The sequence below is a fragment of the Dendrobates tinctorius genome, unplaced genomic scaffold (genome assembly GCF_039654945.1).
Source record: "Dendrobates tinctorius isolate UK_male_01 unplaced genomic scaffold, ASM3965494v1 ptg000006l, whole genome shotgun sequence".
Lineage (NCBI taxonomy): Eukaryota > Metazoa > Chordata > Amphibia > Anura > Dendrobatidae > Dendrobates > Dendrobates tinctorius.
The window spans coordinates 3,406,347-3,425,940 of record NW_027361674.1 but is presented as its reverse complement, the minus strand read 5'-3'; the positions used below and the strand labels follow the sequence as shown (position 1 = coordinate 3,425,940).

At 49.8% G+C, this 19,594-nt stretch overlaps 1 protein-coding gene across 1 annotated transcript in view; it reads left to right on the top strand.

Moving 5' to 3' along the window:
* PPP1R13B (protein phosphatase 1 regulatory subunit 13B) overlaps positions 1-19,594 on the top strand; it is a 145,274-nt gene that overhangs the window by 59,315 nt on the left and 66,365 nt on the right. Inside the window, exons 2-3 of the mRNA XM_073570165.1 lie at positions 122-269; positions 17,969-18,088. Of these exons, the coding sequence (XP_073426266.1) occupies positions 122-269; positions 17,969-18,088 (268 nt within the window). The remainder of the gene's footprint in view (positions 1-121; positions 270-17,968; positions 18,089-19,594) is intronic.

Here is a 19,594-nt window from a genome sequence, read left to right as displayed (position 1 = left end):
TTCAGTCGCTGCACTTGGTGTATCATCAAGGCATCAGCATTTTCCAGATTTTTCATTTATCTTTGATTTAGAAAATGTACTAGACCTGTGTAACCGGTGCTTCTGTCTTTTTCTCTTTCAGACTATATTAACAGTGTTTCTTAGTAACAATGAACAAATATTAACTGAAGTCCCAATAACTCCCGAGACGACTTGCCGGGATGTGGTGGAGTTCTGCAAGGAGCCTGGAGAAGGAGCGTGCCACCTGGCAGAAGTATGGCGGGGGAACGGTAGGTCGTCCTATAATATGGTAATGAAATGGAGCTTGAAAGTCGGAAAGTTAATCGATGTTGTTGGTTGGAAAATTATAGGGGTTGTCCAGCTGATATTAAGGGTTTTGAATGGTATAAAATACAAAAAAACTAGTGGAATTGGGTTGTGGGGGTTCCCTTCCCGGTCGTTGGCACCCTGGCCCCAGGTCCTGGTCTCTGGCAAAAATTGTTCCTGTGGAAAGCAACAGCTCCATGTTAAAGGATAAATAAAAAACCCAATATACTCGCCGCTCCGGCCATGGCACGGCAGTACTGGCCCCGGTCTCTGTGCTCCTGGTCTCTTGACGTGCTGCTGTGGATGGACAACATTTTCACCGTTCAAGTTCTGCGGATTGTGGAGAAATTTTCTGTTTGTAAAATAATCTGCACTAAGTTCCATTCCATTGTGTGAGGTCGTGGTGGAGAAAAGGCTTGTATTCTGTGTAGCCACATGTACATGGCTCTCACACAGAGACGATGAGGGAACTCATGGCGAGCACAATGTGCTCTGGGACGTGGGAACACAGGATATGAAGAGGAAGCCCTCACATCTAATCCACAGACACAGAACTAGCAAGGCATGTCCGATCCTGCAACATATGGGGACGGCTGCAAGATACTATACCAGCAAGTGCGTATGGGGTACTGCTGGCGGGCACCTATGGGTCACACCAGTCTGATAGTGTACCAGTAGTTGCATATGGGGCGCTGCACCTAGATACTGTCCCAGAAAGTGAATATGGGTACTGCACCCATATATTTTTACCAGCAGGTGCATATGGGGCGCTGCACCTAGATATTGTTACCAGTAGGAGCATATGGGGCGCTGCACCTAGATATTGTTACCAGTAGTTGCATATGGGGCGCTGCACCTAGATACTGTCCCAGAAAGTGAATATGGGTACTGCACCCATATATTTTTACCAGCAGGTGCATATGGGGCGCTGCACCTAGATATTGTTACCAGTAGGAGCATATGGGGCGCTGCACCTAGATATTGTTACCAGTAGTTGCATATGGGGCGCTGCACCTAGATACTGTCCCAGAAAGTGAATATGGGTACTGCACCCATATATTTTTACCAGCAGGTGCATATGGGGCGCTGCACCTAGATATTGTTACCAGTAGGAGCATATGGGGCGCTGCACCTAGATATTGTTACCAGTAGGAGCATATGGGGCGCTGCACCTAGATATTGTTACCAGTAGGAGCATATGGGGCGCTGCACCTAGATATTGTTACCAGTAGGAGCATATGGGGCGCTGCACCCAGATATTGTTACCAGTAGGTGCATATGGGGCACTGCACCCAGATATTGTTACCAGTAGGAGCATATGGGGCGCTGCACCCAGATATTGTTACCAGTAGGAGCATATGGGGCGCTGCACCTAGATATTGTTACCAGTAGGAGCATATGGGGCGCTGCACCCAGATATTGTTACCAGTAGGTGCATATGGGGCGCTGCACCCAGATATTGTTACCAGTAGGAGCATATGGGGCGCTGCACCCAGATATTGTTACCAGTAGGTGCATATGGGGCGCTGCACCCAGATATTGTTACCAGCAGGAGCATATGGGGTGCTGCACCTAGATATTGTTACCAGCAGGAGCATATGGGGCGCTGCACCTAGATATTGTTACCAGTAGGTGCATATGGGGCGCTGCACCCAGATATTGTTACCAGCAGGAGCATATGGGGGGCTGCACCCAGATATTGTTACCAGTAGGAGCATATGGGGCGCTGCACCTAGATATTGTTACCAGCAGGAGCATATGGGGCGCTGCACCCAGATATTGTTACCAGTAGGTGCATATGGGGCGCTGCACCCAGATATTGTTACCAGCAGGAGCATATGGGGCGCTGCACCCAGATATTGTTACCAGTAGGAGCATATGGGGTGCTGCACCCAGATATTGTTACCAGCAGGTGCATATGGGGCGCTGCACCTAGATATTGTTACCATTAGGAGCATATGGGGTGCTGCACCCAGATATTGTTACCAGTAGGAGCATATGGGGCGCTGCCCCCAGATATTGTTACCAGTAGGTGCATATGGGGCGCTGCACCCAGATATTGTTACCAGCAGGAGCATATGGGGCGCTGCACCCAGATATTGTTACCAGCAGGTGCATATGGGGCGCTGCACCTAGATATTGTTACCAGCAGGAGCATATGGGGCGCTGCACCTAGATATTGTTACCAGTAGGTGCATATGGGGCGCTGCACCCAGATATTGTTACCAGCAGGAGCATATGGGGCGCTGCACCCAGATATTGTTACCAGTAGGAGCATATGGGGCGCTGCACCCAGATATTGTTACCAGTAGGAGCATATGGGGTGCTGCACCCAGATATTGTTACCAGCAGGTGCATATGGGGCGCTGCACCTAGATATTGTTACCAGCAGGAGCATATGGGGCGCTGCACCTAGATATTGTTACCAGTAGGTGCATATGGGGCGCTGCACCCAGATATTGTTACCAGCAGGAGCATATGGGGCGCTGCACCCAGATATTGTTACCAGTAGGAGCATATGGGGCGCTGCACCTAGATATTGTTACCAGTAGGAGCATATGGGGTGCTGCACCCAGATATTGTTACCAGCAGGTGCATATGGGGCGCTGCACCTAGATATTGTTACCAGTAGTTGCATATGGGGCGCTGCACCTAGATACTGTCCCAGAAAGTGAATATGGGTACTGTACCCATATATTTTTACCAGCAGGTGCATATGGGGCGCTGCACCTAGATATTGTTACCAGCAGGAGCATATGGGGTGCTGCACCTAGATATTGTTACCAGTAGGAGCATATGGGGCGCTGCACCTAGATATTGTTACCAGCAGGAGCATATGGGGTGCTGCACCCAGATATTGTTACCAGTAGGAGCATATGGGGCGCTGCACCTAGATATTGTTACCAGTAGGAGCATATGGGGTGCTGCACCCAGATATTGTTACCAGCAGGAGCATATGGGGCGCTGCACCTAGATATTGTTACCAGTAGGAGCATATGGGGCGCTGCACCCAGATATTGTTACCAGCAGGTGCATATGGGGCGCTGCACCTAGATATTGTTACCAGCAGGAGCATATGGGGCGCTGCACCCAGATATTGTTACCAGTAGGAGCATATGGGGTGCTGCACCCAGATATTGTTACCAGCAGGTGCATATGGGGCGCTGCACCTAGATATTGTTACCAGCAGGAGCATATGGGGCGCTGCACCTAGATATTGTTACCAGTAGGTGCATATGGGGCGCTGCACCCAGATATTGTTACCAGCAGGAGCATATGGGGCGCTGCACCCAGATATTGTTACCAGTAGTTGCATATGGGGCGCTGCACCTAGATACTGTCCCAGAAAGTGAATATGGGTACTGCACCCATATATTTTTACCAGCAGGTGCATATGGGGCGCTGCACCTAGATATTGTTACCAGCAGGAGCATATGGGGTGCTGCACCTAGATATTGTTACCAGTAGGAGCATATGGGGCGCTGCACCTAGATATTGTTACCAGCAGGAGCATATGGGGTGCTGCACCCAGATATTGTTACCAGTAGGAGCATATGGGGCGCTGCACCTAGATATTGTTACCAGTAGGAGCATATGGGGTGCTGCACCCAGATATTGTTACCAGCAGGAGCATATGGGGCGCTGCACCTAGATATTGTTACCAGTAGGAGCATATGGGGCGCTGCACCCAGATATTGTTACCAGCAGGTGCATATGGGGCGCTGCACCTAGATATTGTTACCAGCAGGAGCATATGGGGCGCTGCACCCAGATATTGTTACCAGTAGGAGCATATGGGGCGCTGCACCTAGATATTGTTACCAGCAGGAGCATATGGGGTGCTGCACCCAGATATTGTTACCAATAGGAGCATATGGGGCGCTGCACCTAGATATTGTTACCAGTAGGAGCATATGGGGCGCTGCACCTAGATATTGTTACCAGCAGGAGCATATGGGGTGCTGCACCCAGATATTGTTACCAATAGGAGCATATGGGGCGCTGCACCTAGATATTGTTACCAGTAGGAGCATATGGGGTGCTGCACCTAGATATTGTTACCAGCAGGAGCATATGGGGCGCTGCACCCAGATATTGTTACCAGCAGGAGCATATGAGGCGCTGCACCTAGATATTGTTACCAGCAGGAGCATATGGGGTGCTGCACCCAGATATTGTTACCAGTAGGAGCATATGGGGAGCTGCACCTAGATATTGTTACCAGCAGGAGCATATGGGGCGCTGCACCCAGATATTGTTACCAGCAGGAGCATATGGGGTGCTGCACCCAGATATTGTTACCAGCAGCTGCATATGGGGCGCTGCACCCAGATATTGTTACCAGCAGGAGCATATGGGGCGCTGCACCCAGATATTGTTACCAGTAGGAGCATATGGGGCGCTGCACCCAGATATTGTTACCAGCAGGAGCATATGGGGCGCTGCACCTAGATATTGTTACCAGCAGGAGCATATGGGGCGCTGCACCCAGATATTGTTACCAGTAGGTGCATATGGGGCGCTGCACCCAGATATTGTTACCAGCAGGAGCATATGGGGTGCTGCACCTAGATATTGTTACCAGCAGGAGCATATGGGGCGCTGCACCCAGATATTGTTACCAGTAGGTGCATATGGGGCGCTGCACCCAGATATTGTTACCAGCAGGAGCATATGGGGCGCTGCACCCAGATATTGTTACCAGCAGGAGCATATGGGGTGCTGCACCTAGATATTGTTACCAGCAGGAGCATATGGGGCGCTGCACCCAGATATTGTTACCAGTAGGAGCATATGGGGCGCTGCACCTAGATATTGTTACCAGCAGGAGCATATGGGGCGCTGCACCCAGATATTGTTACCAGCAGGAGCATATGGGGCGCTGCACCCAGATATTGTTACCAGCAGGAGCATATGAGGCGCTGCACCTAGATATTGTTACCAGCAGGAGAATATGGGGTGCTGCACCCAGATATTGTTACCAGTAGGAGCATATGGGGCGCTGCACCTAGATATTGTTACCAGCAGGAGCATATGGGGCTCTGCACCCAGATATTGTTACCAGCAGGAGCATATGGGGCGATGCACCCAGATATTGTTACCAGCAGCTGCATATGGGGCGCTGCACCCAGATATTGTTACCAGCAGGAGCATATGGGGCGCTGCACCCAGATATTGTTACCAGTAGGAGCATATGGGGCGCTGCACCTAGATATTGTTACCAGCAGGAGCATATGGGGCGCTGCACCCAGATATTGTTACCAGCAGGAGCATATGGGGCGCTGCACCCAGATATTACCAGTAGGAGCATATGGGGCGCTGCACCTAGATATTGTTACCAGTAGGAGCATATGGGGCGCTGCACCCAGATATTGTTACCAGCAGGAGCATATGGGGCGCTGCACCCAGATATTGTTACCAGCAGCTGCATATGGGGCGCTGCACCCAGATATTGTTACCAGCAGGTGCATATGGGGCGCTGCACCCAGATATTGTTACCAGTAGGAGCATATGGGGCGCTGCACCCAGATATTGTTACCAGCAGGTGAATATGGGGGGCTGCACCCAGATATTGTTACCAGCAGGAGCATATGGGGCGCTGCACCCAGATATTGTTACCAGCAGGAGCATATGGGGCGCTGCACCTAGATATTGTTACCAGCAGGTGCATATGGGGTGCTGCACCTAAATATTGTTACCAGCAGGAGCATATGGGGTGCTGCACCTAGATATTGTTACCAGCAGGATCATATGGGGCGCTGCACCCAGATATTGTTACCAGCAGGAGCATATGGGGTGCTGTACCCAGATATTGTTACCAGCAGGTGCATATGGGGCGCTGCACCCAGATATTGTTACCAGTAGGAGCATATGGGGTGATGCACCTAGATATTGTTACCAGCAGGGGCATATGGGGTGCTGCACCCAGATATTGTTACCAGCAGGAGAATATGGGGCGCTGCACCCAGATATTGTTACCAGCAGGAGCATATGAGGGTGCTGTATCCAGATATTGTTACCAGCAGGTGCATATGGGGCGCTGCACCCAGATATTGTTACCAGTAGGAGCATATGGGGTGCTGCATCCAGATATTGTTACCAGCAGGAGCATATGGGGCGCTGCACCCAGATATTGTTACCAGCAGGAGCATATGAGGTGCTGTATCCAGATATTGTTACCAGCAGGTGCATATGGGGCGCTGCACCCAGATATTGTTACCAGTAGGAGCATATGGGGCGCTGCACCCAGATATTGTTACCAGCAGGTGCATATGGGGTGCTGCACCCAGATATTGTTACCAGTAGGAGCATATGGGGTGCTGCACCCAGATATTGTTACCAGTAGGAGCATATGGGGTGCTGCACCCAGATATTGTTACCAGTAGGAGCATATGGGGTGCTGCACCCAGATATTGTTACCAGCAGGAGCATATGGGGTGCTGCACCCAGATATTGTTACCAGCAGGTGCATATGGGGTGCTGCACCCAGATATTGTTACCAGCAGGAGCATATGGGGTGCTGCATCCAGATATTGTTACCAGCAGGAGCATATGAGGTGCTGCACCCAGATATTGTTACCAGCAGGAGCATATGAGGCGCTGCACCCAGATATTGTTACCAGCAGGTGCATATGGGGTGCTGCACCCAGATATTGTTACCAGCAGGAGCATATGGGGTGCTGCACCCAGATATTGTTACCAGTAGGAGCATATGGGGCGCTGCACCCAGATATTGTTACCAGCAGGTGCATATGGGGCGCTGCACCCAGATATTGTTACCAGCAGCTGCATATGGGGCGCTGCACCCAGATATTGTTACCAGCAGGTGCATATGGGGCGCTGCACCCAGTTATTGTTACCAGCAGGTGTATATGGGGTGCTGCACCCAGATATTGTTACCAGTAGGTGCATATGGGGTGCTGCACCCAGATATTGTTACCAGTAGGAGCATATGGGGTGCTGCACCCAGATATTGTTACCAGCAGGAGCATATGGGGCGCTGCACCCAGATATTGTTACCAGCAGCTGCATATGGGGCGCTGCACCCAGATATTGTTACCAGCAGCTGCATAAGGGGCGCTGCACCCAGATATTGTTACCAGCAGGAGCATATGGGGCGCTGCACCCAGATATTGTTACCAGCAGGAGCATATGGGGCGCTGCACCCAGATATTGTTACCAGCAGGAGCATATGGGGTGCTGCACCCAGATATTGTTACCAGCAGGTGCATATGGGGTGCTGCACCCAGATATTGTTACCAGCAGGGGCATATGGGGCGCTGCACCCAGATATTGTTACCAGCAGGAGCATATGGGGTGCTGCACCCAGATATTGTTACCAGCAGGAGCATATGGGGCGCTGCACCCAGATATTGTTACCAGCAGCTGCATATGGGGCGCTGCACCCAGATATTGTTACCAGCAGCTGCATATGGGGCGCTGCACCCAGATATTGTTACCAGCAGGAGCATATGGGGCGCTGCACCCAGATATTGTTACCAGCAGGTGCATATGGGGTGCTGCACCCAGATATTGTTACCAGCTGGAGCATATGGGGCGCTGCACCTAGATATTGTTACCAGCAGGAGCATATGGGGCGCTGCACACAGATATTGTTACCAGCAGGAGCATATGGGGTGCTGCACCCAGATATTGTTACCAGCAGGAGCATATGGGGCGCTGCGCCCAGATATTGTTACCAGCAGGTGCATATGGGGCGCTGCACCCAGATATTGTTACCAGCAGGTGCATATGGGGCGCTGCACCCAGATATTGTTACCAGCAGGTGCATATGGGGTGCTGCACCCAGATATTGTTACCAGCAGGAGCATATGGGGTGCTGCATCCAGATATTGTTACCAGCAGGAGCATATGAGGTGCTGCACCCAGATATTTTTACCAGCAGGAGCATATGGGGTGCTGCACCCAGATATTGTTACCAGCAGCTGCATATGGGGCGCTGCACCCAGATATTGTTACCAGCAGCTGCATATGGGGCGCTGCACCCAGATATTGTTACCAGCAGGAGCATATGGGGCGCTGCACCCAGATATTGTTACCAGCAGGTGCATATGGGGTGCTGCACCCAGATATTGTTACCAGCAGGAGCATATGGGGCGCTGCACCTAGATATTGTTACCAGCAGGAGCATATGGGGCGCTGCACCCAGATATTGTTACCAGCAGGAGCATATGAGGTGCTGCACCCAGATATTGTTACCAGCAGGAGCATATGGGGTGCTGCACCCAGATATTGTTACCAGCAGGAGCATATGGGGCGCTGCACCCAGATATTGTTACCAGCAGGTGCATATGGGGTGCTGCACCCAGATATTGTTACCAGCAGGAGCATATGGGGCGCTGCACCTAGATATTGTTACCAGCAGGAGCATATGGGGCGCTGCACCCAGATATTGTTACCAGCAGGAGCATATGAGGTGCTGCACCCAGATATTGTTACCAGCAGGAGCATATGGGGTGCTGCACCCAGATATTGTTACCAGCAGGAGCATATGGGGCGCTGCACCCAGATATTGTTACCAGCAGGTGCATATGGGGCGCTGCACCCAGATATTGTTACCAGCAGGTGCATATGGGGTGCTGCACCCAGATATTGTTACCAGCAGGTGCATATGGGGTGCTGCACCCAGATGTTGTTACCAGCAGGAGCATATGGGGTGCTGCATCCAGATGTTGTTACCAGCAGGAGCATATGAGGTGCTGCACCCAGATATTGTTACCAGCAGGTGCATATGGGGCGCTGCACCCAGATATTGTTACCAGTAGGAGCATATGGGGCGCTGCACCCAGATATTGTTACCAGCAGGTGCATATGGGGTGCTGCACCCAGATATTGTTACCAGTAGGAGCATATGGGGTGCTGCACCCAGATATTGTTACCAGCAGGTGCATATGGGGCGCTGCACCCAGATATTGTTACCAGTAGGAGCATATGGGGTGCTGCACCCAGATATTGTTACCAGTAGGAGCATATGGGGTGCTGCACCCAGATATTGTTACCAGCAGGAGCATATGGGGTGCTGCACCCAGATATTGTTAACAGCAGGTGCATATGGGGTGCTGCACCCAGATATTGTTACCAGCAGGAGCATATGGGGTGCTGCATCCAGATATTGTTACCAGCAGGAGCATATGAGGTGCTGCACCCAGATATTGTTACCAATAGGAGCATATGAGGCGCTGCACCCAGATATTGTTACCAGCAGGTGCATATGGGGTGCTGCACCCAGATATTGTTACCAGCAGGTGCATATGGGGCGCTGCACCCAGATATTGTTACCAGCAGCTGCATATGGGGCGCTGCACCCAGATATTGTTACCAGCAGGTGCATATGGGGCGCTGCACCCAGATATTGTTACCAGCAGGTGTATATGGGGTGCTGCACCCAGATATTGTTACCAGTAGGTGCATATGGGGTGCTGCACCCAGATATTGTTACCAGTAGGAGCATATGGGGTGCTGCACCCAGATATTGTTACCAGCAGGAGCATATGGGGCGCTGCACCCAGATATTGTTACCAGCAGCTGCATATGGGGCGCTGCACCCAGATATTGTTACCAGCAGCTGCATAAGGGGCGCTGCACCCAGATATTGTTACCAGCAGGAGCATATGGGGCGCTGCACCCAGATATTGTTACCAGCAGGAGCATATGGGGCGCTGCACCCAGATATTGTTACCAGCAGGAGCATATGGGGTGCTGCACCCAGATATTGTTACCAGCAGGTGCATATGGGGTGCTGCACCCAGATATTGTTACCAGCAGGGGCATATGGGGCGCTGCACCCAGATATTGTTACCAGCAGGAGCATATGGGGTGCTGCACCCAGATATTGTTACCAGCAGGAGCATATGGGGCGCTGCACCCAGATATTGTTACCAGCAGCTGCATATGGGGCGCTGCACCCAGATATTGTTACCAGCAGCTGCATATGGGGCGCTGCACCCAGATATTGTTACCAGCAGGAGCATATGGGGTGCTGCACCCAGATATTGTTACCAGCAGGTGCATATGGGGTGCTGCACCCAGATATTGTTACCAGCTGGAGCATATGGGGCGCTGCACCTAGATATTGTTACCAGCAGGAGCATATGGGGCGCTGCACACAGATATTGTTACCAGCAGGAGCATATGGGGTGCTGCACCCAGATATTGTTACCAGCAGGAGCATATGGGGCGCTGCACCCAGATATTGTTACCAGCTGGTGCATATGGGGCGCTGCACCCAGATATTGTTACCAGCAGGTGCATATGGGGCGCTGCACCCAGATATTGTTACCAGCAGGTGCATATGGGGTGCTGCACCCAGATATTGTTACCAGCAGGAGCATATGGGGTGCTGCATCCAGATATTGTTACCAGCAGGAGCATATGAGGTGCTGCACCCAGATATTTTTACCAGCAGGAGCATATGGGGCGCTGCACCCAGATATTGTTACCAGCAGCTGCATATGGGGCGCTGCACCCAGATATTGTTACCAGCAGCTGCATATGGGGCGCTGCACCCAGATATTGTTACCAGCAGGAGCATATGGGGCGCTGCACCCAGATATTGTTACCAGCAGGTGCATATGGGGTGCTGCACCCAGATATTGTTACCAGCAGGAGCATATGGGGCGCTGCACCTAGATATTGTTACCAGCAGGAGCATATGGGGCGCTGCACCCAGATATTGTTACCAGCAGGAGCATATGAGGTGCTGCACCCAGATATTGTTACCAGCAGGAGCATATGGGGTGCTGCACCCAGATATTGTTACCAGCAGGAGCATATGGGGCGCTGCACCCAGATATTGTTACCAGCAGGTGCATATGGGGTGCTGCACCCAGATATTGTTACCAGCAGGAGCATATGGGGCGCTGCACCTAGATATTGTTACCAGCAGGAGCATATGGGGCGCTGCACGAAGATATTGTTACCAGCAGGAGCATATGAGGTGCTGCACCCAGATATTGTTACCAGCAGGAGCATATGGGGTGCTGCACCCAGATATTGTTACCAGCAGGAGCATATGGGGCGCTGCACCCAGATATTGTTACCAGCAGGTGCATATGGGGCGCTGCACCCAGATATTGTTACCAGCAGGTGCATATGGGGTGCTGCACCCAGATATTGTTACCAGCAGGTGCATATGGGGTGCTGCACCCAGATGTTGTTACCAGCAGGAGCATATGGGGTGCTGCATCCAGATGTTGTTACCAGCAGGAGCATATGAGGTGCTGCACCCAGATATTGTTACCAGCAGGAGCATATGGGGCGCTGCACCCAGATATTGTTACCAGCAGGAGCATATGGGGTGCTGCACCCAGATATTGTTACCAGCAGGAGCATATGGGGTGCTGCACCCAGATATTGTTACCAGTAGGAGCATATGAGGTGCTGCACCCAGATATTGTTACCAGCAGGAGCATATGAGGCGCTGCACCCAGATATTGTTACCAGCAGGGGCATATGGGGCGCTGCACCCAGATATTGTTACCAGCAGGAGCATATGGGGTGCTGCACCCAGATATTGTTACCAGCAGGAGCATATGGGGTGCTGCACCCAGATATTGTTACCAGTAGGAGCATATGAGGTGCTGCACCCAGATATTGTTACCAGCAGGAGCATATGAGGCGCTGCACCCAGATATTGTTACCAGCAGGGGCATATGGGGTGCTGCACCCAGATATTGTTACCAGCAGGGGCATATGAGGTGCTGCACCCAGATATTGTTACCAGCAGGGGCATATGAGGTGCTGCACCCAGATATTGTTACCAGCAGGGGCATATGAGGTGCTGCACCCAGATACTGTCCCAGTGTGTTGTGAGATTTTACGTGTAGACACCAAAACTAGCAAATGGACATGAGATCCTGCAGATAGACTTTGAGCTACCAGGGGATCGAGCAGGAAGCAATCACAATTGTGGATGCGAAGTATACATGCCCGTTATGGGTGTATACCTGGCGTGCCGTGGGGGTCTATACCTGGACCGTTATTGGTGTACCTGGAGGTAAATCCTCACATAGTGACTGTAAGGGCTCATACTCACTGGCGATTTAAAAAATGGTCCGATTTCTGGACTGTAGAAAAGAGTGTAGTGCTATGCGAGTGTCATGCGATATCTATGCGATTTTTAATCTTCCGTTTTCTATCCGTTTTGCATCCGTTTGCAATCTGTTTTTTTCGCAGCAACTATTTTTCTACAGTCGTTTACAGGACCATTTACAGTGTTCTATGCCACAGAATGGTAATGTATCCGTTTAAAACGGATGGTCCGTTTTTTTAATTTCACCCATTGACTTGCATTGGCGAAAATCGCAGCATGCTGCGATTTTTTTTTCGGGGTCCGATTTTGGATGGGGAAAAAAAATTGCAAGTGAGATGTCACCCATTGACTAACATTGGTCAGAGTGCAATCCGATTTTAAATCGGAGTGCAATCGTCCGATTTTATCGCCAGTGAGTATGAACCCTAATCCCTGGGTTGGCACAATGTGGCTTCTATACTTGGACTCGGCTGCTGTTTGCCTCAATAATTACTGCTGAATAATTTTTCTGTTCCAAATAGCAATTTGGATGAATACGTCTAATAATTCCCGCTCTGCCGCATGTAATGTAAGGGACACTTAGATCAGATAGGCTGGGCACCGTGCGGCCCCTCGTCTCCCTCTCCTCGGAGGCATTTAATGTTTTTGAGTTCGTCAGCGCTGGGGGGCTCCGGCTTCCAGATGTTTGCTGCTGAAATGCATTAGCGCCTCGTCTCTTCTGAGCGCTCGAGTCGCTTCCTGACAGAACCTTTACAAAATCAGAAACGCAGCCTGGTTGACTCATGTATTTTTGACGATTTTTCTTCCCCCTCTTCACCGTCCTGATGACTCACTCTGGTAATGGTTTTTGAACATAATAAATATGGTTGGAGGCTCTGCAGCTCATCGCGGCCAGACAGCTGTTAATGTTTGCGATAAGCGGAGACAGTCAAGGTCACCAAAGACACGGAGTTTATACAGGACTTTTTTTTCTCCAAAATTTAATTTAATGCTGTAAACTTACAGGAGACGTTCTGTTTCCAGTGTTCCTCCTCCGACTTATGTATACCACTCTGCACCAGCTAAGCGGGGAAAAATAGTTTGATCATCCATCCTGCAATGTGTCGTGCGCGTTCTGTGTAACAACTGAAAATCAAAAATGCTTCATGTTTCCAATCATGATTTTACAAGGAGGCTAGAGTAGAAGAAAATATAAGTCGGACTCATCCCTTAGTCCAACTATTACCCCGATGACTCTACCCTGTGCCAGTCACCACATTGGTAACTCCTCTACAGTACAGTACAATACAATATAAACCTGTCGCCCTGTGCCACAAAAGTTTCCACAGTGCTGCACCGCCTTACACCTCCTCCTCATCTGTTTACAACCCGACCCGTCTTCTCCACAGACCTAAACCACCAAACATCTCCTTCTTTATGTCTACCACCCTACCTTTCCCTACAGAGTTCTGCACCGCCTTACATCTCAACATCTGTCTACCACCCAACCCGTCCTTGCCACTGTTCTGGACTGCCCTACATCTCCTATCTCTATCTACCACCCTACGTGTCCTCTTCACACTGATTCACCACCATCCTCCTTTATCTTTTTAACACCAAACCCGTCCTTTCCACCAGGCTGCACTACCCTACGTCTCCTCCTCATATGTCTACCACCCTACCCGTCCTCTCCACCATGCTGTACTGCCCTATTCTCCTCCTCATCTATCTACCATCCTACTCGTCCTCTCCCTAGTGCTTCTCCACCCTACATCTCCTTTTTTATCTGTCTCCCACCCTACCTATCCTCTACAGAGTCCTGTACCGCCCTACATCTCCTCATTTATCTTTCTACCACCCTACCTGTCCTCTCAACAGAGCTGACCCTCCAAACATCTTTTTCTTTATTTGTCTTCCAACCTACCTATCCTCTCCACCATGCTGCACTGCCCTACATCTCCTCCTCATCTGTCTACCACTACCCGTCCTCTCCACCGTGCTTCACTGCCCTACATCTCCTCCTCATCTATCTACCACCATACCTGTCTTCATCACAGTGCTGAACCTTCCAACATCTCCTTTTTTTATCTGTCTCCCACCCTACCTGTCCTCTCCACAGTGCTGCACCGCCCTACATCTCCACCTTTATCTTTCTACCACCCTACCTGTCCTCTCAACAGAGCTGACCCACAAAACATCTTTTTCTTTGTCTTCCATCTTACCTATCCTCTCCACCATGCTGCACTGCCCTACTGCCCTACATCTCCTCCTCATCTGTCTACCACTACCTGTCTTCTCCACAGTGCTGCACCACCCTACATCTCATTTTTTTGTATCTGGCTCCCACCCTACCTGTCCTTTCCACAGTGCTGCATCGCCCTATATCTCCTCCTCATCTGTCTTCCACTCTACCTGTCCTCTCCTCAGTACTGCACCGCCAAACATCTCCTCCTTTCTGTCTACCACCCTACCTGTCCTCTACAGAGGCCTGCACAGCCCTACATCTTCTCTTTTTTTCTGTCTACCACCCTGCCTGTCCTCTCCACAGTGCTGGACCGCCCTACCTTTCTGCATCTGTACGACCTTACCAGTGCTCTCCATTTTGCCATTGATCCAAGACTAAGTTTAGTCATAATTAGAATCTCCTTCTGTCATCTCCAAAACTTCTCTTGTGCTGCATCATTTAACTGGGATGCACTGCCCCAGATTATCAGTTTAATTTCTAACAGCTACTGTTTTAAGCATCTGTACAGCCGGGCTGCTAACATTTCAGAAATTTACGCCTGGATTTTTGGCCAGCTTCATACATTCGCAATTCACGGCCTGTTTGGTGGACCTCCAAGTATGGACTGGTCCCGATTTGGATTCCTATGTCTTTCTTTCATAAAATACATGGGCTGTTTCGAGAACTCATCTGGAAAAAACAGCAACCCAGAATTAAACTTGAAACCCTGCAAAGCAAATAGGATAATGGGGGCCTAGCAGTACTAAACGCTTGGTTGTACGTCATAGCCTCGCAGCTACAGCAGTTTCACGGCTAGGGTACAGCTGACCACTGTGGAGCTTTCGATCAGCTAATAAAGGAGGGCATTAAATGGGAAATACCACTATTCGCTCTTGAGACTGGTTTCCTCAGGGAAAATTAGTCAACGGTTCATACTCTAAATTTGATCTATAAAATCTGGGATAGGGGCAAGGACATTCTCTGTATCAAGGAATTCACAAACTATGCCTTTCTGTGGCACAATTCTAAACTATGCGAAATAGCTAAACAAGAGGGCTTCGGTGAATGGGAACACAGAGGGATTTTGCTATTGACCCAATTAATATGTGACGGATCAATCCAAAGTTTTGATCAGATTCGCTCTGGGTTTGACATTCCACATAGAGCCTTCTATCAGTGTTTGCAGCTTCTTCATGCCTTCCAGACACAAATTAAGACTACTAAGGTACATATCACTAATCACTATATCTTAGATTTAATCACTATAACATCTAATACAAAGGTCCGTATTTCCTCCATTTACAGGATATTATTACCCTTACATCTAGATAAGCATCCCATGTTGGTCTGATCAAAGTGGGAAGAGGATGTTGGCCCCATATCTGAAGAACAATGAAATACTAGAAAGAACACCTAGACTATCTTTATCTGAGACCCAGAGAATGTCCCAAATTTTCCTTATCCACGGGGTATATAAGACCCCTATTATATTGTTTAAAATTGGGGCTCGGACTGAAGACTCGTGTCTAAGATGCGGTATGAATGGGGCCCATCTGATGCATATGCTATGGGAATGTGTTGATATAGGTCACTACTGGATGGGGGTGACCTCCCTGATTAAATGAGTATTTGGGATACACATGCAACTTGATCCTAGGGTGTTCCTATTGGGCCTTCTGGGGGTGGGGGTAGATTTGAGATCCGCTGTGACTACCGCCATTATGAGAATACCGTTTCTGGCCAGGAAATTGTTAACACTGGTTAGACCAGGGGTCTCAAACTCGGCAGAGTAAATGGGCCGCACATAAAAAAAATTTGAGCTGGGGGGCTGCATTCCTTTCAAACTTAATACACCTCGTACACACGCGGCTCCGCTCCGTACACCTCGTACACACGCGGCTCTGCTCCGTACACCTCGTACACGCGGCTCCTCTCCGTATACCTCGCACACACATGGCTCCTCTCCGTACACCTCGCACACACGCGGCTCCGCTCCGTACGCCTCGTACACACGCGGCTCCGCTCCGTACGCCTCGTACACACGCGGCTCCGCTCCGTACGCCTCGTACACACGCGGCTCCGCTCCGTACGCCTCGTACACACGCGGCTCCGCTCCGTACGCCTCGTACACACGCAGCTCCGCTCCGTACGCCTCGTACACACGCGGCTCCGCTCCGTACGCCTCGTACACACGCGGCTCCGCTCCGTACGCCTCGTACACACGCGGCTCCGCTCCGTACGCCTCGTACACACGCGGCTCCGCCCCGTACGCCTCGTACACACGCGGCTCCGCCCCATCCAACCCCTCCTGACCCCACGCATAAGCTTACCTTCAACCAGTACCATGACAACCAGCACACAGTCGGCAGCATCCTGCACACACTGGGGCCCCTGATCATGTGACCCCTGACTCCTCCCCAACCTGTGACCTCATCACAGGTCCTGTGCAGTGTGTGCACACAGAACAGCCAATGCCATCGCTGCTCCTGAATGCGTGCCTTCCCCCTGCCTCAGGGAGTGAGACATGTGGTGCACCGCGGGCCGCATATGCCAGCTTCAGGGGTCGCGTATTGGAGACCCCTGGGTTAGACCATAATTCCCTAACATTGGAGGCATTGAAAGCTAAAATTAATACCATATGCCTGGAGAGAGGTACTTACACTAAAAGGAACTCAATAAAAAAGTTGATAACTCTATGGGAACTGCGGCTGGTCCCCCCTGGGGTGGCATCTGGGAACCTACTCAGAATAACTGTTCTAGACCGTTTGGCTATTTCGGCTTTTTAAATATTCTATGTTGAGGACATATAGATACCAACATGTTAGTGAACATACAGCCAATACTAGTGTTGGTATAATCCCTGTATTTAATGATGTGTCACCAGTCTGTGGGAAAATCTTCATTTGGACAAAATTGATAACTTTGTTTGGCATGGACTAGCGTGGCAGGTATAGGACTATATAAACTGTAAGGGTTAAACTTGTTTATTCAGTTTGTGTATGTCCTATAATGTATGTAATTGTTTATAAAATCAAATAATCAATAAAAAAATGATCTGATTTAAAAACGTATGGACTGGTCACGGGTTTCCTGACCCGAACTCATCGGCCTCATGTATGGGCGTGTGAAGCCGGCCTATCCCACAGTTATCCCCCAGACACTAACCTCTTTACTCCCCGGTATCCACCACCTCCCTCTTTCCTCATGGATTGTAAGCTCTTGTGCTCCGGGCCCTCGTCCTGAGATTTGCTGCCTCTGTCGCGTCTCTTCACAATTAATGCTTATAATGTAAAAAACCAGTGTTTCTATAAACTGTACACTGTTAGGGTCCATTTATGAAACTTGCAGTGAATCTGAAATCTCATTTCTTCTGTATTTTTGCAATTATTGTTTTGTTTTTTTTCTAGAACGACCTTTGCCTTTTGATCACCTGATGTTCGAGCACTTGCAAAAATGGGGTCCCCGAAAGGAGGAGGTGAAGTTCTTCCTACGTCATGATGATTTCCCATCGGAAAGCAATGAACAGGGTAAGCATTTCATCGTGCTGAAAAACTTCCTATCAAACTGGTACTAGGGAGCGCCATGATGCACGGTATACAGCCACCAGCAACTCCTGTCTGAGATCTGAAATATTGGGATTTGTACCAAAAAAAAACAAAAACAGCGCCACCTTTTGCTATGGCCATGTCTTGCATTGCAGCTTGGACTCTTGGTTGGGAATGAGCTGCAATACGCCACTCTTCCTGGACATGAGTTTGGGAAGACCGGTGACCGTACGGAGGTATTATACATCTTGCTGGCACGCTTATTCTCTTGTGCCCTGCTTGTTTTTTTATAGACGGGTCTTGTGATGAATGGCGCATTTATGTTCCGGCTTCCTGGAAAAAAACGAGTGTCTCCCCGTCAGTAAGAGTAGTAGCGTCATAATGGCTGGAGCAGGAATGTGCGCCTTTGTTGTATCCTCTGGCCTGGCAGGCTGCCAGCACTTTTATTATTAGGACACTTTAACACTTGATGTGTAGCAGAGCCCTGCCCCGTGTCACCCGTGCGCTGGTGCCACTGTTGGGACTTGTCATGTACGTGGAGCTGCGGTAGGAAGAGCTTCTGATTCTGCTGACTTCTTTCTAGGTTTGGCCACTGGATCCCTTTCTTGTGTAAACTCCAAATAAATGTGATATGGAAATTTACCACTGCATTAAAAGGCAATAATGTATAAACGGCGTGCTGCCAGGTGGCGGTGCAGTTGCCCGCAGCGAATCCTCTTCTGACTTTTCTGCAAAACTAACGCTAATCCTTGGCAAAATTTGCTGATTTGCTGCATGTTTCACCCTTTTAAATTCTTCCAATGTGTTGGTGAGTTGTCCATTTTCTGTGCTGATTTTGGTCTCACCACAGGATAAATTAGTGCAGAAACAGGTAGCTTGCTACTGAAAGTCGCTTTAGTCTCCAGGGCTAATTATTAAGCGTCTGCACAATCAAAGAATCAGCACTAGATTTCTGCCTCAGAAAATCCACACTTCATCTTAATAGGGAGCCGCCCTAGTTTATTGTTCTACTAAAACTGGTCGTATTCCTGTATGGGACATATAACGACAAGAAAATGATACCTTGTAGTAATCCCACGTGCCAGCGCTGAGAAATCAAGCTTAGAAGTAATATGCAAATTAGCCTGAACACGCCCCCAGTGCCCTTCCAGACTGAGTTGAAAGTGCATTGGGGGCGTGTCGGTGCACTTTCAGGCTAATTTGTATGTGACTTCTAAGCTTGATTTCTCAGCGCTGGCATATCAGATAACTACAAGACGGGTGTCATTCTTTTTGTTGTGCTGGGACCTTCAAATAAACAGAGTTATTAGATGGCATTACACTCCGATTAGGTTAGCTCATATAGATAATAAATACTCCCCTCTATGCTGGAGGAATTGTGGTTTACCAGGTAACCTGTACCACATTTTCTGGAGCTGTCCTAAATTGAAGAGATTGTGGAAAGAAGTTACGAATCATATAAATACTCTCTCTGACAACGCAGTGAAG